Source organism: Salmo salar, chromosome 07 (genome assembly GCF_965601325.2).
Source record: "Salmo salar chromosome 07, fSalSal1, whole genome shotgun sequence".
Classification (NCBI taxonomy): Eukaryota; Metazoa; Chordata; class Actinopteri; order Salmoniformes; family Salmonidae; genus Salmo; species Salmo salar.
This window is the reverse complement of record NC_138297.1, coordinates 51,105,253-51,127,690: the sequence shown is the minus strand read 5'-3', so window position 1 is coordinate 51,127,690 and position 22,438 is coordinate 51,105,253. Positions and strand designations below refer to the sequence as shown.

The 22,438-nt window shown below is 43.0% G+C and overlaps 1 protein-coding gene across 15 annotated transcripts in view; it reads right to left on the bottom strand.

The window, feature by feature from the left end:
* Positions 1 to 756: 756 nt before the first annotated feature.
* LOC106609419 (protein phosphatase 1 regulatory subunit 12A) overlaps positions 757 to 22,438 on the bottom strand; it is a 65,160-nt gene continuing 43,478 nt past the window's right edge. For 4 of the 15 annotated variants that reach the window (XM_045722109.2, XM_045722113.2, XM_045722116.2 and 1 more), the window contains 13 exons: positions 21,928 to 22,095; positions 21,519 to 21,680; positions 20,581 to 20,671; positions 19,763 to 19,942; positions 19,347 to 19,551; positions 15,862 to 15,989; positions 15,511 to 15,576; positions 11,060 to 11,076; positions 10,669 to 10,789; positions 10,434 to 10,538; positions 10,260 to 10,307; positions 5,353 to 5,403; positions 2,461 to 4,358 (listed from right to left, as the gene is read on the bottom strand). In XM_045722109.2, the coding sequence (XP_045578065.2) occupies positions 4,218 to 4,358; positions 5,353 to 5,403; positions 10,260 to 10,307; positions 10,434 to 10,538; positions 10,669 to 10,789; positions 11,060 to 11,076; positions 15,511 to 15,576; positions 15,862 to 15,989; positions 19,347 to 19,551; positions 19,763 to 19,942; positions 20,581 to 20,671; positions 21,519 to 21,680; positions 21,928 to 22,095 (1,483 nt within the window). In that variant the 3' untranslated portion in view covers positions 2,461 to 4,217. The other 11 variants (XM_045722111.2, XM_045722115.2, XM_045722117.2 and 8 more) reach the window with 7 other exon arrangements.

The following is a 22,438-nucleotide window of genomic DNA, read 5'->3' as shown; positions in this document are numbered from 1 at the left end:
CGCATTCTCCTAACCTGCTATATAAATTCACCTAAACTCCTGTGTTAATATCCTAATCTCCTGTGGTGACAAATCATACCCCTAACCTCACAATCTTGTGATTCGCAAACATTCAATGAAATACTTCACTCAGTACAGTCACGCTCACCAAGTCCAACTTTGAGTCGTTGATATCCCAGGATTATATGCGCAATAGCCCTGGGGACGAGGTTAGATGGTTCCTCACCCTGAAAGTAATCTATGGGCCAGTGGAAACTAATCCATGGTTGACATGGGTCTAAATCTCATCCCTATTATTGCAGTTGAAACAAACTGACTTGAGGTGGTGGTGGATGTAGGCCTAGAGGAGCATGGTTGTTGGGCTCTCCCCAGCTGAGCCAGGTGTTCCGTGTGGGTTAAAATAAACTTGAACATTTTATTGGGAAACATGAATAGGAATAAGTAGACCTTGTCATTTCTAAAAACATGTACACTCGTTTGTCCTAAATAAAATACAGGTAGTTGACAGACATCTTTGAAGGTCCTCCACAGCTTTAGCCAGTTGGAGTTGGGGACGTCCATAACACAGCAGCGACAACCCAAGAAACCATTCTCGTAACATGTTTCTGCTGTGCTATGGAGGCATCACTGCAGAAAGAGGTCAAGACAGAAACTATTCACAATGAAGTGACAGGTTAGCATCCCTGAAGGGCTATAAAGTCACCTTCAAGTGTACAATTTAATGAATGACAAGAATAAAATAGCCAACACAAGGGCTTTACAATGTACAAGTTTATTTTTAATGAACTCTTCAGTGGTTGGTAGTCACAGCACAGCTCGCATGTATGAAGCCACACGCCTATTTTACAAGATGGGAAATTTAAAAAGGAAAAAACAGCAAAAATGTAAACCAAAAGAGGCAACGTTTTCTTTACTACAGTATCCTTAAAAAGGCCACTGAAATGCAGAAAATGTGTTTGATGCATGGACTTTATTTGATGGTGGCTGTCATCAAATACTCCTCACATGGCATTGACAGTGCATGTAGACATTGTAAAAAGGACTGGGTTAGCAATACCTAAGATCTTTTAGTGACAACACCTTGGCTAATACTACGGCTTAAAAAAAACTGAAAAGAAAATGAACAGCACTCATCCAAAGATACTGAATACAATGTGTGAAATGTAGTGAAGCAATTATATTACTTGTATCTCACAATTACCGTGAACACTTAAAACTGGAAAGAAAAAGCACTGAACACTGCCAGCCATTCCCTTTAAGAGAGAGGCCCTATTGTAATCCAATGTCTTTAGACTATAAATGAAGAAAATAGTTAAAAACACACTTTTTTTGTCCTCTGGAGTTTGTATATTTTTAATAGTAACAGACGGGAACCATAAATGCATGCCATGTGCTGGTCTCAAACGATACATACAGGTATATACAGCATCACTCAGTACCTGCTAAAACGAAGTGAGAAATACAGAGTATAAACCAACGACTACAACCTTAAAAAAAAAGAGGGGGGGAGAGGGTCTGTGAAAGGGGTGAGCAATGGAAAGATGGAAGAGGAGTGAAAATCCTACTAGTGATGGACTCATCATTAAAGCATTTTTATTAGAAATAAATGCATATTGCACATACAGTGAAAGCTTAAATTCCACCAAGTCCACCTGTTCTGTAAAGCGATAATTCCATTTACCTCTGAGGGAGACACACAAAGGTACAGAAATGGAAAGGGGGTGAGTGGCGTGGATAGAGGTGTGTGCGTGTGCGGTGTGTGTCGGGGTTGCGTGCACTAAGACGGGGTACCACTGGGAAGTCTTCTGCTGTGAGACAGAGCCTCCAAAAACGGGGAGGACTTCTTCTGGGGGGAGAGGGGGTCAGAAAGAATAGGACAACTACACATCGCACAACCCTTGTATGTAGGTCGAGGAACAAACAGGAAATGAAAACAAAAAGATCAAATAAGAGTTTGTGGCACAAATAAAATCAGGTGTGAAATAACTGTTCTTCTGTGACAGCCGAGAGATCGATACAAGTGTTTTATGTACAACTAAGGCTTATTGGTTAAATAGTTGAGGCTTCCCCGCCCGCAAACGCTTTTACATGCCATTCACAACCCTATCCTCTGCTAATGTAAACTCAGTGGTTCTATCTGGAGAGCAGCCACAGGTTGAAGTGGAGAATAACCTAATGGAGAGAGGGAGGACATGGAGGACGCGGTGGTGAGAGAGGGACAGAAGAGCTGAGAAGGAGTCTTGTTGCGGATGTCTCTTGCAATTAATACCTAAAAGTTGCAATTCCATTAGTCACTGCCATGGAGGAGTGGGCGGGTGCAGGAGGGCGGGCGCAGGAGGGCGGGCGCAGGAGGGCAGGGGGTCTGTTCTACTTGGAAAGCTTGCTAATGACTCGAATAAGAGCTCCGTTCTCGTCCTTTAGTCTCTGGTTGTCTGCTTTCAAGTCTGGTAGCGTCTGGAAGAGAACAAAAAAAGAGAGGTGGAAACGGGCTTAGAGACATGTCACCATAGAGACATGTTGAGGTTTACCAGTCAGCCCAGTTTTAGAAACTGTTAATTGCAGAATGTCATCAACATCTTTGACAAGCCAGTCTCAACCATTCCTCCCCCCCCCCATGTCTTTATTTTCTTCGTTGAGAATGGAGCAAGCACACCCCGGTCCAAAGTCTCTGCTAAATAGCCATGCAGAACAGGAGGTGGCTCCACTGGCAGCCAGGAATACAACACACTCTTCAAATACACAGCACAAATCCTGGCAGCACAAACAGTGCTCCTTTGTATGAAGCATAGAGGGCTAAAAAAAATGCATGAGCGACAACTCAAACTGTTACAGCATCAAATAATGCCTCTGCAATCGTTCGGTTTTTCTATTTGTCTTTGTGAGGTAGACTTATCCCGCGTAAAGCTAACGCCATCTCGCAGTCAGTACCCACCCAATACCCATTTCTGCCCTGAACCAAATTTCCAAACAAACTGCTATATGAAAAATGGCATTACTACATCTCTGCCTTAATACAATGACAGTAGTTACGTTATTCACTAACATAACTACACCACTGCCTGTCATCTTGGTCACAGTTTGAGTTTAGTCTGCAATAGAAACTAACTAGTCATCAGTGTGGTGCCAAATTGTTGTGGATTAAGTGGGTAATATTACGAGAGACGTACGAAATACTAACCAGTATGTTTGACAAATGAAAATAACTAATCACAATGAGTCACAGATGATCATTTCCAAGTATAATTCCCTCAACATCAATTAAAACCATACTGGGCTAAGCAGATTCATAAAGCCATGCAGTCCAGCATTGCCTTGGCCAGAGCAACCATGGCGGATTACCCAGTCCCTCTTGAAACACTTCAGCACTCACATAGAGAACAACTGAACATCCTGGGAGTTCAAGAGCAAATCTTCACTGTCCACTGCAAAACTATAAAGGCATTATATTACAGATGACAATCAACCAACCTGAGCTTCTTACGGTATGTAATGGAAATTGAAATCATGAGAAAGAGCCAAATTAATATGTCTAGGTCACTGGGAAATTAAATAAGACCAGGTGTAAACCTGCAGTATAGGGGTGACCCGGTCTCAAAGCTGGGTTGATGTCATCTATAAGACTCAATTGAAACGGGGGTAGGACTGGAGAAAGACACTGAGGGGAAAGGAAGTGTCCGTCCTCCATTAAAAAAAATATGTCCGCCATTTGACACTAAAAGGAAGCCACGTCATGCAAAGCCAGAAACAAGCCGAACGAAACAACGGCACTCCCTGATAAAGACTTCAAGACTGCACACTGGGGGGAAAAGAACAAAATGGGGCACTCTCCTTTACAGTACATCAAATTATCTAGTAAAATCAACTGCATAAAGACCTAATCATGTAGTACAAAATGTATACTTCAGGTGCTGCACTAACAATAAAGTAGTACATTTGCTTATATGGAAATTAACACCTGAATTGATACTTACCTGACTGAAAATAACATTGAACTATACTGTGAACTATAGGTACTGTAAATGGAAAGTGCCCAGTCAAAACACACTCCCCAATATGAAAACCAGAGAGGACAGGGGAGGTAGGGGGAGTCAGTCTCAGGGGGGGAGATAACCTTGTAGTTGGGCGGCTGGGGACCTGCCTGTCTATGGGTGAGGTCGGAGCACGAATGGAGCATGAGAAGGGAGGGTGAGGGGGTGAGGAGGAGCGGTTGGGCAGGGCTACAGGTCCACGGAGGGGGGCAGCTGGCTGCAGGCTGACTGGGAGAGCTTGACCACCACGCGGGCCAGGGCCCTGTTCTCTGCCTGCAGCCGCTCCTTGACCTGACGCAGGGCCTGAACCTGCTTTACCTCTGGGAGGTTCTGCAGGAAAACCACAACACAGGGAGAGAGAGGGGGAGAGCGAGAGAGAAGGGAGAGCGAGACAGGAGGGAGAGCGAGAGAGTCAAACCAGCAGAGGGCAGAGCAAAGGGTGAGATGGGAGAGTTTACCAGAAGGGAGAGAAAGAATGGAAGACAAGGGGGGCCAATACAAATTATAGAGAGGATAAGAGGGGGAAAAGAAGACAAAAACAGAAAAAGGAGATTGTTAGGAAAATGGGACAGAGTTTGGAACTGGAGGAATGACAAGTGCTTTCCAAGCAGGCTGGCATGTAGGAGAGATGGCAATCTACAGTAGCAGAGTAGAATAGAGAGAGAGAGGAAGACAGGTATGGTCGCTGGGCTGCCTATGACCTAGAAATAAATCACTACATTATGGCAGTGCTGGGAAGAAAGAAAACACTTGCTTATTTTGTGGCCCCGTTTCTGAGAACATCCAATCTCCTTAGTTAGAAGGGTTTACGCGTTACTTCAACATAGATTATATAGCACATCCCAAAATGTGGCAACACTGAACACACACACACACACAGATAGGATACACTGGGGGCTCAAATCAAATACTGGGGAGTGTAACAGTGAAAACAGCACTATGCTGACTGTCAGTTAGGATTGTTACATTATACATCTACAATGCTATAATTCACAGCACCAGAGAGTTTATCAAATGAGACATTGAATTGCCTCTGGCCCTCCTCAAATTGGTCCTGTGGCAGAGAGAAAAATAGTCTGTGCAAAAATGCTATCCTGTAAAGTAACTTTGTTCAGCAATACATTTCAACAGGGCATACCAATATAGTACACTGGTGGTCCAGCTAAAGTATACAGTATGTTTAACATTGGCATATTGACTGCTGTTCCTGATCTTAAAGGGGAAATATGCAATTATGTCACTCAAAACCTTCTGGTGCCCTACACACAAATAGGGACGTACACCCAACAACATACATCGAGGGCCCAGTCACATAAGACAGTACCTTGAGTTCCTCCTCCATCTCAGAGATCTTCCTTTCTAGAGCTCTTCTTTCCTGCGGGGAGGGGGACAAACAGATGTTAACCCCGGGTTTAAAGAAGGAGACGAGCATAGAAAACACCACACAAGACAACCACCGCATACATGCTCCCACAAACTGCTTCAGTTATGTTACCTCACACCTCGTGGCCAAAACGAAGGCCATACCTCGGCTCAGCAGCTCAGCTGTTACAGCCTTAAGTGACTCTGGCTCTGATAGCAGTGTTCATTTCGTCAACAATATTTTTCCTGACTAATACTATGACGATAACGAGATTCCATGGGTGGCGGGGGGACGATAACGATTACCAATTACTTTCATTTTAGTCAATGAAAATGTGACAGGAATGGACATTTAATTTGCCTTGACATGCGGACCACGGCGCTAAAGCCGCAACAGTCGACAGTCACCTGGCTTCGCATCAGTTCAAAAGATTGACGAGTGACCGCCTGGAGCTGTGTGGGAGAGCTGGGCAGAACAGCTCAAATCAGCTGCAGACCACGGAACATGAAGGATGCAAATTCTGCCTATGAGAGGACTGCATTAAATATTCTGCAAGCATACATGTTTAGGATTGGACAAGTTTGCAGAAATGACATCTTTCAGCTGCACGGTGTGATTGAGCTGATCTACCTAGCTCTCCTCCTACACAGCTACCCAGGTCACTTCAATCACAAGTCAATCTTTTGAACTGATGTGAAGCCAGATGCCAGGACACTTGACTTGTAACTAAGCTCAACTAGAACAGTAATGTTAACTCACTTTCATGTTGGCTATTTTTGCTTTGATCACATCAGAAGCTCTATTTTCCCCTGCGCTATTATTCATCTGTGTTGCCACTCACACGCAGCGATGCGCAAATGCAAGTGGTTGCTTTTTTCCTATGGGAAAAACGAATGCCATTTGTTGAATATTAGGAGTACGGTAATACTTGACTTTTCTGGAAAGCTTAAATTCGCCCTTTTTTAAGAAACCACTTATTTACCCCCCTTGACGGTTATGATGGGGAGAAAATCAGTTGTAAATTGTTTAACCTGTAGCCAAGGCTTTACAATCTGCCACAATATCAATGTTAGAGGTAGCCTACATATTCATTATTTAATAGAAGAAAATGCACCGACTATGTGGCTAAAATGTGACTACGCCTAAAAAGGTATTTTATGACTAAAACAAAGACTAAATCGACACTGTGATAGTAAAACCTAGCTGCAGTTATATGCAATAAAGTGACTGGAGATGAGGTGTGAAGGTCAGATAACAGATGCAGGTTGAGGAGCTTTTTGAAGACAGAGACAGAGGCGAGAGGAGAGTGGGTGAGGTGCACGCGCATGATTGTGAAGCATGTCAAAGCCAGAACCATGGAGACTAATCTAAAAGACCTAACATGTTTAGTGCTGCATGTCCCATCTTCTCCTGATGTGGTTATCTAAACATGACAAGTTAATGAAATGACTCATGGGTAATGTCAGCCATACTGGCAGGGTCAATACAGCTAAAATAAAAGAAGCAGTTGGCTTCGTTTACGCCGGCAGACCCAAGCTGTGAAGGTTTGGAGGTATGTGGACTTTAGGGAATGCCAGGGGAAGGAGACCAGGGGAAGGAGACCAGGGGAAGGAGATCAAGGGAAGGTCATCTAAAATCCAGTGACAATATGGACTTTAATAAGCAGACTAAAGCAATAGAATAGGGTATGAGTAAATCATTCATGGAAGATGTTTGGAGTTCAGGATAAACTTTTTCTCTTGTCCACCATGCGAACTACATGTCCCTGTTGTCGTTAAGGTGATGTTTGCGTCAGTCGTTAAGGTGATGTTTCTATGAGGTCAATCTCACACCATATGTATTGAATTCAAAATAAAATAAATCATGAACATGAAAAATTGTTGAGAATGTAAACATGTTTGAGGACGGGTGAAATACTGGATGTTGAAATCAAAAACCAAACAATATAAAAAATTGTAAACAAAAATAACACATCATAAGCAAAACCCCAAAACTTGTAAACAAATAATTTTAAAGCGAGAGCAAAACTTTATGACAAATGATTAAAAAATATTTGCAAACGAATGCAAAAATCTTTTTCGGTTAAACTTTCCCAGCAACCAATCGTATTGAATAGATTTTGCCTACGGTCTTGCCTGCATGTACTACCCTTTGGTCACGCTACTTGTATCTTTTCTTTCATTTACATTACATTTAAGTCATTTAGCAGACGCTCTTATCCAGTCTTTTCAAATGCGAGTTACGCATTATTTTTCCGTGAAAGGCGGGGTTTAGAGGGAGGCGTAGATAAGTCTCCATTGGTCCGCTAGTTTTGGAGTGACGGTTCGTCTTAACCCAATCAATGAACATGATAGGCTTTTTCCCCTATTGCCTACTGAAGTAGAAGCCTGATGTCCTCGTTTTAGCTAACGTATTTCAAACTGTCAGTCACGGGTCAATAATGTACGGATATTAGAAGCATGTCTATCTAATACATTTAATGGCAAACCATCTGTCACACAACGTTCAGCGCAGGTGTTGGCAAATGGTTCGCCATACACCTGCGCCGAACGTTGTGCAACAGGTAATTCATATGTTTACCTAAGTAGTTAGATAAAATATTTTTTGCTCTCGCTTTAAAATTACTTTCTTACAAGTTTTGGGGTTTTGCTTTTCATGTATTATTTTTGTTTACAATTCTACAGTCGTGGCCAAAAGTTGAGAGAATGACACAAATATTAATTTTCACATAGTCTGCTGCCTTAGTTTGTATGATGGCAATTTGCATATACTCCAGAATGTTAGGAAGAGTGATCAGATGAATTGCAATTAATTGCAAAGTCCCTCTTTGCCATGAATCCCCCAAAACATTACCACTGCATTTCAGCCCTGCCACAAAAGGACCAGCTTACATCATTAATGATTCTCTCATTAACACAGGTGTGAGTGTTGACGAGGACAAGGCTGGAGATCACTCTGTCATGCAGATTGAGTTTGAATAACAGACTGGAAGCTTCAAAAGGAGGGTGGTGCTTGGAATCATTGTTCTTCCTCTGTCAATCATGGTTACCTGCAAGGAAACACGTGCCGTCATCATTGCTTTGCACAAAAAGGGCTTCACAGGCAAGGATATTGCTGCCAGTAAGATTGCACCTAAATCAAACATTTATCGGATCATCAAGAACTTCAAGGAGAGCGGTTCAATTGTTGTGAAGAAGGCTTCAGGGCACCCAAGAAAGTTCAGCAAGCGCCATGACTATCTCCTAAAGTGGATTCAGCTGCAGGATCGGGGCACACACTAGTACAGAGCTTGCTTAGGAATGGCAGCAGGCAGGTGTGAGTGCACAGTGAGGCGAAGACTTTTGGTGGATGGCCTGGTGTCAAGCAGGGCAGCAAAGAAGCCACTTCTCTCCAGGAAAAACATCAGGGACAGACTCATATTCTGCAAAAGGTACAGGAATTGGACTGCTGAGGACTAGGGTAAAGTCATTTTCAATATGAATCCCCTTTCCGATTGTTTGGGGCATCCGGACAAAAGCTCGTCCGGAGAAGACAAGGTGAGCGCTACCACCAGTCCTGTGTCATGCCAACAGTAAAGCATCCTGAGACCATTCATGTGTGGGGTTGCTTCTCAGCCAAGGGAGTGGGCTCACTCACAATTTTGCCTAAGAACACAGCCATGAATAAAGAATGGTACCAACACATCCTCCGAGAGCAACTTCTCCCAACCATCCAGGAACAGTTTGGTGATAGACAATGCCTTTTCCAGCATGATGGAGCACCTTACCATAAGGCAAAAGTGAGAACTAAGTGGCTCGGGGAACAAAACATCAATATTTTGGGTCCAAGGCCAGGAAACTCCAGACCTTAATCCCATTGAGAACTTGTGGTCAATCCTCAACAGGCAGGTGGACAAACAAAAACCCACAAATTCTGACAAACTCCAAGCATTGATTATGCAAGAATGGGCTGCCATCAGTCAGGATGTTGCCCAGAAGTTAATTGACAGCATGCCAGGGCAGATTGCAGAGGTCTTGAAAAAGGGTCAACACTACAAATATTGACTCTCTGCATCAACTTCATGTAATTGTCAATAAAAGCCTTTGACACTTATGAAATGCTTGTAATTATACTTCAGTATTCCATAGTAACATCTGACAAAAATATCTAAAGACACTGAAGCAGCAAACTTTGAGGAAATTAATATTTGTCATTCTCAAAACTTTTAGCAGACTATTGTTTGGTTTTTGATTTCAACATCCATTATTTCACCCGTCCTAAAAAATATGTCTACATTCAACTTTATTTTTCATGTTCATGATTTATTTTAATTCAATACATAAGATGTGAAATTGACCCCATACATTTGTGTCAGTCGTTAAAGTGATGTGAGTGAACACTTGCCAAAAAGAACGTCAAAAAGCACATGCATAAGATAACACATTTACATTATACATGATGGATTGTTTCACTCGCTATCACACACACACTAGGCAAAAAGAACAACCCTGGAGAAGAAGTGACCACACACTGGCTAAAAATGTACAAAAACACGTGAGAGAAGGTAGGTAGCTCGTGCTTGGGTGGGGTTGCACGCCCCCCAGCCAACTATACGGGCATGGTGAGCCAGCCAGCAGGAGAGGCAGTAGACCGGAGAAAGTAGTCAGGTTTATAAGACCATACCACCCAGCTGAAATTGGGGCCTGCTTGTAACCTTCAGACATAAACCAGTTGGCATTGATTACCATGCTGTTAACCACTACCAATTCAGTTCAAACCAGTAATACTTTTATTTGTAAGTGCCTTTCATTCATACAACTCATTTTGTAAGTTCATTCATTTGTTGGGTAAAATGATTACGTTAAAAACATAAAACCCTTAATCATTACCCTTTTCTCCATCTCAAGCTGCGACCGGTCAGCAAAGCGCTCCTGCCTCTGTAATACAAGCAATGTCGATAACCCACAGTTAGCGAGAAAGTCCTATTTATTCACAATGAGTGATCCTAATGCTACATTCTAATTTCCCCAACTGTACAGTGCAGCCTGGCCCCAGTGCCTCACCTGTGTGGCCTTCTCCAGCTGTAGCTTCAAGTCATTCAGCTGCAGGTCTGTGTCACGTAACTGGGACTTCAGCTTTTCATTCTCAGCTAGGATCTGCTCATAAAGCTGAGAGAGGAAAAACAACAGTCAGAAAAAAGTAACTTCACAGGGAAAATTTGACTATTTCTATGGTGTTGTTATTGAGGCTGGTGTGATATAAAAAATGGAGAAGGTGAGTGTCTTGGAGCTCCAGTACCTTCTTGTAGTCAGTGCTATCGTCTCGGTCCAGCCTGCTTGAGAATGACCTGCGACCCTCGCCGTAGCCACGGCTACCCAGGTGGTCATAGCGGTCAGAAGAGGAAGTGCTGCTCTCATTCCTGAAAAGGAGAATAAAAACATGGACACTTGGCTCTACAGTATCTTATTGACCATGTCTAATATTTACACAGCCATATACCAGGTTGTCAACGGTTTATTTGATCCAAAGTGGCACAAGCCCTCCAAGTGAAGGGTAAATAGACAGGAAGGATGCATTCCCAAATGGCACCCTATTCTCTACATAGGGCCCTGGTCAAAAGTTGTGCACTATATAGGGAATAGTGTGCCATTTGGACAGACCTGAAGAATATACTGAATTTGGCACGTACCTGGAAAGTCGGTCGCTCTGTGAAAAGAAAAACAGCAGTGATTTAATGTCTTTACCTATGTTAATACAAGCAAATCCACATGACCGATTCAGAGCAGTTTTCATGTTGTCTAGACGAGCGCAGTGTCTGGAATATAGATGATCAATTAGAGTGCATGAGGGTTTTGTTGTTCTGCTGGGGAATGTTTGGAGCATCACAACAAACACAATGAAAACAGGATGTTTAAGGTGCATTCTATTCTCTTAGCACATCTTTTTGTAAATACTAAATTAGATATACTGCTAGGTTATTCATTTCCTTGGCTTCAAAAGGTCTGCATCATTGACTTGCAAAGAGTTGACAAAGCTAGATGTTGGACGAATTAGTGTCTAGCCCCTCTCATAGCACCTGACCCCTCTGCACTGTAACAGCCCCCGCCCACACACATTCCTGAATGGCTGCCAAGCCTTCCAGTGCCTTAAGGGCCTGCCCCTGATCCCAGCCTCTCCTAGCTCCCGCTGCTCCAGCAGAGTGCCTCAGAGCAGGCGGGATGTGGGTCAGAGGGCCAAGCCTACAGCAGTGTTCAAATTGCTGTTGGCTTCCTGAAGCTGAAGGAGCCCGATCGCAAGGAAAAGCACTTGTGTGTCAGCATATCTTTAAGACCTTAGCTACAGAGATTAAAATGGTGAGAGGGAAGAAAACTGACATGTACAACTGGTTGAATTACAGGTGTCCGAAAAATATACTGCTTAACAAAAACACCAAAGCATGTTTTAACCTACTTCCCTCAGGTTGTGATATATTTTGAAGATCTTGATAAATTCAAATCTCCCTCAAGTCAAGAAAAAAAACAAAAAAAAAAAAAGTGCTTCACTTCACACTGCAAGTAATTGATAAATGCAGGGACATTCGTCATTAACTCCAGTTATCCTTGACTTTCACCACCAAAGGCCAGCTACGTTAACCACCTAAAATCAAGTGGGCAGAACTGGAGAGGTGAAACTAGTTACATATCACAATATTATATTGATACTTTGACTGCAAGTATTGATTTGTACTGAACGTCTAATTTACACATCTCCATCTGGCTTTCGGGGGTCACATTTTTATCCAATTGTAAAGATTTTTTATTTTTTATTTAATTGCAGCGTTTTAAAACTCCTATATCGTTGCTTTAAATCAATCCACGGGCGAGCACTCTCGCTCTCCATCAATTCCATTCCAATTGCATCCAAAATAGACAATCCTGTTCAAGGTTGATGAGAGATTATGCTTAATAAGTTTCTAATTTATTGCCTCCGTCTCTTGCGCAATACGCACACACCTGTGCTCCGCTCGCTGGCCTTTAAAAAAGGAGTCCCATGCAGGAAAAGCTAGACTAGAATAACTTGCTGGACATTTTCTTTGAATTTCTTATACCAATAGACTTTTCGAAGAGAGCAAAGAGTTGTGTGTCCGAATGTTAAACACAACAGCCAATAGAACTCACAGGTAGTTTGAAAGAGCGAATGTGCTAGACTATAGTAGTCATTTATTCAGACCCATTAACCATTCAATCCTCATGGAGAATCCTTCTGCATCTCATTCTAGTCTTACATTATTCAAGCATGTCATTAGAATGATGAAGGACAACACAACTTATTTCATTTAACTGTTGAAAGCGAGGAAGGAATGGAACAACACTAGAGAGAGAAAAGAGGTAGGCTAATAACAGGAAATATCTTGAAAAATGTCAAATTTGCTAGCTTGTAACTATGTGCTGCACCTGCTTTATCATGGTTTGAACAAGGTGCGTAATTCCAGTCCATATAATGCAGTTCACACTCAAGACTACTGCCACTTGTTTAATTTACTTACCCATAGATGTAGCTATGCTATGTGCTTTTATGTTTATCTGTAGTGTGTAATGTGCAGTAGCTTATATATCATATAGCCTATGTATTGGATAACGTCCCAATCATTTGGCTTTCGACGCATTGTCATTAATGTAGGGCTCATAATATGTATTTAATCAGGCTCAGGTTGCATCAGGCTTGAATTTTCAAACAAAGCTCTAATCAAATCCAGACATAGGCCTATTTATATGCTTTATTATGCTTTTGAATAACACTTCCGGTTTTGATGGGAAGTACCGGGTTACACGGGAGAAAAGTGATTTATTCTCAGGATGGAACATTGTAAAATACCAGGAAACTATTCAAACCTAATTGCCAGGTAACGTTAGTTGACTGTATCTGCACCAAAACTCCTGTATTGTTCATGCTATAGCTTGTTCTCCATCTTAAATAGTGAGCCAACATGTTTTTTCAGCTTTTTTATTTCCATGACTGATCAAAAGTCATTTTCTCATGCGCTCTCGTCTCTCTGTAGCAGACATGTAGTGATCAATAGTTTTAAACATCAAATCGCAATACACATCGTATCGGCCCCTAAGTATCCTAACATTGTATCGTGAGGTCCCTGGCAATTCCAAGCCCAGGGAGAAACCCAAATCAACTCTGGCAGGAGGGAGCAAGCCCTTCCTGAATGCTTTCCTATCCATGCAGAGATAATAGACCATTTCCTATTTAGTGTTCCGTTAAGGCCCCGCCCCAACGTGCAGCCTTCAACAACAAAGAGATATGCTGGCTTTCTGGCTGGTTGCTCCGTCCACCAGCCCTTCTCCTCCCACTGTGTGCGTCTGATCTGCAGCCAAGCGCCTGGCCACATCACTGTCCGCTCCGCAGCACTGCATAGGACACACCCCTTCCAAAACAGGAAGACTTAGCCAGGGAGACTCCATCTTATTTAATCTTTATTTGACAGGGAAGTCATAACAAGACTAGGGTCTCTTACAGATGAGCTCTGCATAAATACAAACAGATACAATATACAACATAACAAAAAGTATTAAAACAGAGATATATCAAGAGAGGTCACTGATCATTACTCTGAACTGACCAAGGAGGACGAGTAGATCTCATTTCAGAGCTATGGAAGTTGTTCCACATGAAGGTCGCAAAAAGAATTAAAATCTACTAAAAGCAGCTTTACCCAACTGTGGAGACCGAAGGGGCCTCCAGTAGTATCCAAGCCTGAGTTTGGTCATTTGTAAGTCTAAATTGAATTAATGATACAATATAGATAGGAAGTTTCTGCATGAGTCCTTTGTAGATAAACAAAATGCTGCTCTCTTTACATACAAAGAGGCCCGACACATTTTTTGTTAGTCATACCGACCTTCTCATCTCCCTCCCAAAGCTACAAAAGGAACTCAGTTGGGGGTTCTTTAGCTATGACTACAGGGTGGACGTCGTGTCCACTAAAAATAAGTCCTCGCGGATTGCAGAATGGACATTTTTCACTGCATGTGAAAAAATAAAAATCTTAAAAGTAATTGTCAATATCTAGTCCAAAAAAGTAACTAGCCCAGAATGTTTTATTTCCTTCCATTTCCTCCTCCAATTGCAGAATAGTTTTCCTAATAGTGAAAACTGCTTGTACATTCAACCTTTGACATGAACAAGACAATTTCCTTTGTGTGGTGGCTTGTTTTGGAACTTACTGAACTATGGTGGAGAGTGCTTTGCGTTTGAGGTCACCTTAGCGACAGGACAATCACAGGAAAGGAGGAACCATTAAATCCAAAGTAAGCAGAAGAGGGAGTCTTTACAGTACCAAAGCTGGCCAAAACAGGCCAAATAAAGAAAAAGCAGGGGCACTTGCTTGGCCGTGACTATAGACAAAAGAACAAAAAAAGTTGATTGGGGTTGTTGAACTTCACCAAAAAAAATGGCCACTCACTAAAAGTGTTAAATCAAAACAGTCTATCCTTTAGTTTGGGTCTCAGGCTGGAGGTTAGACCACAGACAGTTGCGGTAAAGAGGTCAATGGAACTCAACCAAAACAATGGAAATGCCATGGAAACGAGTGGAATATCCTCAATGCCCTCCAGCAAAAACAGCCTATAGGCTATTGTTTATTACGGATATTTCACAATATGTTGAGGTATAAATCTGAGCATAACGCTTGTATGGATGTCAACCCCAATACATGTCCATGTATATGTTCATGTCATAGTCGCCAATCAATGGGGTTCGTGATATACACACACTGACACTAATGTGGACATGCCTTTCAGTTAAAAACGACTGCCTTCCATAACTAATCTCTGTATGCTAGCTATGCTACCATCTCATACAAACGTGAGTTAGCATATAGCAGTCACTTCTTCAACACGTGAAAAAGGGACAACTTTAAAATATTATGCAGCGAAAACAGCCCAAAATATCCAAATCAGACTTTAGTAACCACCTTGAGCCCGTTTCAAATGAATACAAAAATCATTACGGATTTGACAAATACCCACTTAGTTCGATCAGATTTGTGGGGATTTGCGCCAATGAGGGCATCACAGCATCCTGCGTTCCAATGACCTCTTTACTGCATCTATTGTGGGTTTATTTCTGCATGGTTGTGTGGACTAAGGTTACCTGAGGTTCACCCTTGATGCTGCCTTCCTCTGAGTCCGCCGACTGGTCTGGGTCATTGTCATCACTCTGGAATGCAAGGAGGGACAGGAGGTCAGGAACATCCCCGGGACAGTTATTCTCAGAATAAACCCAAAGTCTGGCTGAAATTCCCCAATCAGCTACATCCAGAGGTGTTTCTTGGAGTGCACTTCAATGTAGTACCTCGAGAGTAGTTGTACTGCTAAATCTATAAAATGGCTTTTTACCTCAAACTGACATGTATCCTTATTGCCTTAAGGGTGGGTCAAGTGGGCTCTGATCATTACACTTGAGGCATGTCCACATTAAGGTGTCAGTGTGTATGTCACAAACCCCATCTTGGGTCCAGAAAGACACCCCGGTGGAGCGTCTCTTCTCACGGGGCCGCCGGCGATCACGTATGGAGCGGGGCTGGGACTTATCCTCTCCCTCCTTCTCCTCCTCCTGCTTCTTCTCGGATTCTGTCAATTACAGAGAGATTGAGTGAGCCACATGCACTGGACCTAGTACATTTGGGGTCAATTCCAATTCTTCCGGTTTACATTGTCAAAATCAAAATCTAATTTTGGAAATGCATTTGACTTTACTGAGGAGCCTAACTGGTGACAAACTGTCACCCAATAAATGAGCATGTCCATCAATAGTGTTCATTATAGTCAGTGTGTGCCGACATCAAAGTTTCATTCCATCAAAGCTTAGTTCGGTAAACCTTAGGTTAAATCTTTGGTTTGCGCCTCCCAAGTGGCACAGCGGTCTAAGGCACAGCATCGCAGTGCTAAGGCGCTACTACAGCCTCGGGTTCGATCCCAGGCTGTGTCACAGCCGGAGGTGATCGGGAGACCCATGGGGCGGGGCCCAATTGGCCCAGCGTCATCCGGGTTAGGAGAGGGTTTGGCCGGCTGGGTTTCCTTGTCTCATCGTGCTCTAGCGACTACTTGTGGTGGGCCAGGCGCCTGCAAGCTGACTTCGGTCGTCAGTTGTACAGTGTTTCCTCCGACACATTGGTGTGGCTGGCTTCCGGGTTAAGCGAGTAGTGAGTCAAGAAACAGTGTGGCTTGGCAGGGTCATGTTTCATTTAAGGCATGTCATTTAAAGCAACCCAATCCTCTGCCTGGGTGGAATTCTGGTTAACCAGTCTGAGCTCACATGGCTATTAGATACAGTGCCTTCAGAAAGTATTCATACCCCTTGACTTGTTCTACATTTTGTTCTGTTACAGCCTGAATTCAAAATGGATTAAATTGATAATTTGTAAACCCATCTACACAAAATATCCCATAATGACAAAGTGAAAACATGTTTTTAGATTTATTGAAAATGTAATACAGAAATCAAATTTACATAAGTATTCCCCTGAGTCAATTCTTTGAAGAAGCACCTTGGCAGCGATACAGCTTTGAGTAGTCTTCGGTGCCTGTATCAGCTTTGCACCTCTGGATTTTAGGATTTTCTCCTATTCTTTCTTGCAGATTTTCTCAAGCTCTTAAATTAGATGGGGAACAGCAATCTTCAAGTCTTTCCACAGATTTCAAGTACTTTTACATTCTTGTTCTGAAGCCATTTCAGCGTTGCTTTGGCTGTATGCTTGGGGTCATTCTGCTGTTGGAATGTAAATATTCGCCCTCAGTCTAAGGCCGTTTGCGCTCTGAAGCAGGTTCTCGTCAAGAAATTGCCTGCATGTCTCCATTCCTTGTTCCCTCCATCCTTACCAGTCTCCCAGTCCATGCTGCTGAAAAGCATCCCCATAGCATGCTACTGCCACCACGCTTCATGGTAGGGATGGTGTTATACGGGTGATGAGCTGTGCCTGGTTCTCTCCAGACATAGCACTTTGTATTCAGGCCAAGAATTACATTGTTGTCTAATCAGACCACAATCTTTTGCCTTATGCTCTTAAGTTTTTCACGTGCCTTTTTTGCAAACTCCAGGCATGCCGTCATGTGCCTTTTTCTCAGGAGTGGCCTCAGTCTCTACAGCACTTCACCAATCTGGGCTTTGTGGGAGAGTGGCCAGACTATTGTCCTTCTGGCAGGTTCTCATCTCAGCCAAGGAACTACGTAGTTCTGTCAGTGGTTATTGGCTTCATGGTCACCTCCCAGACCAAGGTCCTTCTTGCCCTGTTGCTCAGTTTGGTCGGCTGGCCAGCTCTAGGCAGAGTTCCATATTATTATTTTTTTATTTCCCAATGGAGACCACTGTGCTCTTGGAAACTTTCAAAACTCTAGAAATTGTTTTATACACTTCTCCAGATACATGCGTCATCACAATTATCTTGGAGCACTACCGAGAGTTCCTTGGACTTCATGGTATAGTTTCTGCTCTGACATTTATTTGACTTAACCTTTATTTAATGAGACAAGTCAGTTATGAACAAATTCCTATTTACAATGACAGCCACTGTGGGACCTTACACGTGTTTCTTTCAACAACAAAAAAGTTCAAACAATTGAATTGGCCACAGGTGGACTCCAATCAAGTTGTAGTGACATCAAGGATGATCAAAGGAAATTGCATGCACCTGAGCACTATTTGGAGTGTCATAGCAAAGGGATGTGAATACTTATATACACACTAAACATAAAATATAAAGGGAACATGTAAAGCGTTGGTCCCATGTGCAGAAATAAAAGATCCCAGAAATGTCCATACCCACAAAAAGCGTATTTCTCTAAAATGTTGGTGTACAAATTTGTTACCATCCCTGTTAGTGAGCATTTCTCCTTTGCAAAGATAATCCATCCACCTGACAGGTGTGGCATATCAAGAAGCTGATTAAACAGCATGATCATTACACAGGTGCACCTTGTGCTGGGGACAATAAAAATACTAAAATGTGTTGTCACAACACCACAGATTTCAAAAGTTTTAAAGAAGCTTGCAATTGGCATGCTGACTGCAGGAAGTTCCACCAGAGCGGTTGCCAGAGAAATACATTAATTTCTCTACAATAAGCGACATCCAACGTCATTTTAGAGAATTTGGCAGTACGTCCAACTGGCCTCACAAACGCAGACCACGTAACCACACCAGAACGTCCACATCCGGCTTCTTCACCTGCGGGATCGTCTGAGACCAGCCTCCCGGATAGCTGATTAAACTGAGGAGTATTTCTGTCTATAATAAAGCCCTTTTGTGGGGAAGAAAACTCATTCTGATTGGCTGGGCCTGGCTTCCAAGTGGGTGGGCCTATGCCCTCCCAGGCCCATGCATGGCTGCGCCGCCGCCCAGTCATGTGAAATGCATAGATTAGGGCCTAATGAATTTATTTAAATTGACTGATTTCCTTATATGAATTGAAACTCAGTAAAATCATTGTAATTGTTGCATGTTGTGTTCATATTTTTGTTCAGTACAAATGAGATCTGCATTTCATCTTCAATAAAATCGCAAAAATATCTGAAACATGTTTTCACTAATTATGGGATAGTGTGTGTAGATGGGTGAGAAAATCTATTTCATCCATTTTGAATTCAGGCTGTAACAAAATGTAGAATAAGTCAAGAATGAATACTTTCTGAAGGCACTGTATTATGTTACATACTCCAGCCATACCTCAATATGGGAATATATTCTACATCAGTACAACTCAAGCTTCTTTTTTTCAACAGATACTCCTGCTTTCAACAGCAGACCTATCTCAGTATAATATTTGTGCGTGCATGTGCGTCTACTCAGTAACAATCAATGGCACTGCTGACAGAGGTATGAGTGTACATAGATGTATCATACTGATACACCGAATGGCAGCAACATATGAGATTTAATACAATCCATAGCATTTAGAGATCTAAACCCGTAGCTCTGCTCTCATGGCTGACCTTTCTCAGTGTCCCTGGAGGAGCGGCTGTAGGAAGAGGTGATGCCGGTCAGGCTGTTGGGCCTGTTGAGGGAGCTGGAGGAGGAAGTGATGCCGCTCAGGCTGTTGGGCCTGTTGAGGGAGCTGGAGGTGGTGGAGGACGGGGTGGAGGCCGTGCTCAGGGTGGAGGTGGTCGAGGTGGTGGAGGGACGGTAGCGCTGGTAAGTCTGGAGAGAGGAGAAAGAACAGGAAGTCCGGAATGGTTACCGTCTTCAGATCAAACAACCAGGGCTTGAGGAAAACTGCCAAAAAATGTATCCAATTTATTTTGAAACCTCAAAAGTGATTGTCAGTTTACACATCAACAGTAAACTCATGTTGTATTTCCAGATGGATAAGAGAGCATCGTAAATAACTCTTGGGGAAGCCATCACATACCTCTTCGAAGCTGCGGTACCTCGACCGGTAGTCGTCCTCCTTGGTCTCACCAGTCTCCTTCTCCTCTTGCTTCTCCTTGTCTTGTTTCTCCTTCTCTTCCTTCTCCTCCTCCCGGGTCCGTGTGGGGCGGCTCCTGCCGATTGTCTTCTCTGCCTCTTGGAGGTCAGTCAGAGTCACACCCTGAGAGGAAACGGAATTTAGTGAATCTCTGCCGAAAAGGGTTACAGGAGCAAATGTTTTTTATTTGGCCATTTTGATTTCCTCATGGAGGGAAAAACTACAAAATGGCAGTAATCTGCATTTTGGAAGAGGAAACAGTACAACTCATTTCAGACATTCACTTACTGCACTGTGAACATTATTGTGGTTATAAAAAAATGACAATTTTCTCTGGCATTTTAAGCTGAACCATATTTACTTATTTCAGATAGTATTAGTGACAGTGTGGAAAAGGACCAGCCCAGTTCCCTACAGCTTGTAAACAATCTCATAAAAAATTTTGTTTTTAAACTCACCACGCTTAGGAATGTGTGCCACTTTACACAATGTTTATGTTTCCGCAATAAAAACAAACTAGTAATAACTTTTTTTTAACAATCAGTTCAGCTATATTACCCAAGCCACATTATGGCAGAATACTTGATAACATGCACATTACTTTTTCTTATGACTCTTATAGTAGAGAAATGGACTAACCATGAACCATTACAAAAGTCCAATAAGAAGTGACTCAGTTGACACTGCATTTATCGACAAGTATTTGATTGGCCATTTAGGGCCAGATCAGAAGCAGAGATAGGACAGACGTCTTCACTAACCTGGGTAGACCGTCTGGACTGTCTAGCCTGTCTGGAGCGGGCTTTCCTCTGGGACTCCGACTCTTCATCACGAACAGGCGTGAGGTACGATCTGCAACACAAACAAGGACAGGCGTGAGGTACGATCTGCAACACAAACAAGGACAGGCGTGAGGTACGATCTGCAACACAAACGAGAACTGGCGAGAGGTACGACCTGCAACACAAACAAGCTAAAGCCTCACGTAAGGATGATATACATGGTAGTTATGAGACTGACAACTGTTCAAGTAAATAGCCTCTTACATTCAAGTGTTTTTTTCTGCTCACCTCCATATTTGTATTATACTATCAGCTGTGGAGATATTTAATCTCCTCTCACCTTTAATTTAGTGTTAGTCTCAAAATATTGCAAATATTGAGGGAGCAACAAGACAGATAATTGAAATGCTTTCTTTGAAGAGGGAATGTGTTCCTTCATTGCATACAAAAATATGAACTCATCACTTGTGAGCCTTGGGAAACCCATCTTCCTTATAAGGAGAACTTTCTGAAGCAGTCAGGGTTCTAGACCCCTCCCAGAACAGGTGGCTTCTTTCAGCAGCAGTGACTTCACAGGAAGACGTGCTCTTAACCCCATTCATTTTAACAGACTCCAGCTCCTCCTGCAGTGTGTACACACTGTAGGAGATCACACCCAATTCTCAAATAGAGGCAATGCAATCTCAAACAGCACAGGATCCTGCTAGCTTCAAGATATTCCGTTTTCTGAGAGACAGCAGTTATTACATTGTTTCTAGTTGTATAAACAAGTGAAGAAACATGAGCTTTGTGTAAAATAATAGACAAGGTGTGTGTATCAGTGACATCCTTGTTTTTCCCCTGTGGGTGCACGTGTGGGCATCCATGTGTGTTTCCATGTCAGAGTGTGTGTGTGTGTAGGCGGGGGGTGCGCGTACGTGCGCGTGTCGGACCTGCGTCTCTCCCTGCCGTCAGAGCCAATGATAGTGCCAGTAGTGGACGTGGTGGTGGTGGTAGAACCAGTGTTAATCGTAGGGATGACTGCCGCAGACTCCTTCTCCCGCTCCTTTTCCCTCTCCGCACTCTCCTCTGCCCAGTACCTGACCCACACAATTGTACACACAGGACTTCAAAATAGGACCAACAATTTTTTACATTCATGTGTGTAGGGTTCTCCCAGGATTGTTTTTAATCACCTGTAAATGCCATTTCCAGCAATCTAGATAAAAATGGCCTTATATGATAACAAATAAAATGCACTTATTTTACATAGTGATGCAGTGCTCCTCTTACATTATTTGGGGGAGATCCCTGTGTGTCACATGCATGTGTTACGTGTGTGCGTACCTGCTGGTGAGGCTGGAGGATCCGGTGCGGGTGGAGGAGGAGCCCTGGCTGGAGAGCAGGCTGCGGTCACGGTGGCTGGTGGGCGAGGTAACAGACGAGGTGGTGGTGGTGCTAGTTGAGGATGAGGTGGTCGAACCCAGGTCCTCGTGCCTCCTGCCAAAGGAACCACTGTGGATATCAGTGGGACAACAGTCAGAGAAGGAACGAGAGAACAGGAAAGAAGATCGGGTGGAAAGGGGAGGACCCATTACCCATACCAGGAATGACACGTTATGAAAACTAGGCGATCCAAAACAGTTAACACTGTGGCCTTTGAAGATGAATTCCTCTCCCGTTAGCCGTTACCCAGTATTCCAAAATGGGGTTGATCTCTTTAGTTAATGGGAGGGTCAAGAGAACACCAATCGTCAAAGACACATGGAACTACACAACACTTATGTAGCCAAGACCAACAGACAGGTGACAGACAGACAGTAGAGGTGGATAGAGGTTGTTCAGTGGGGGCTGGTGG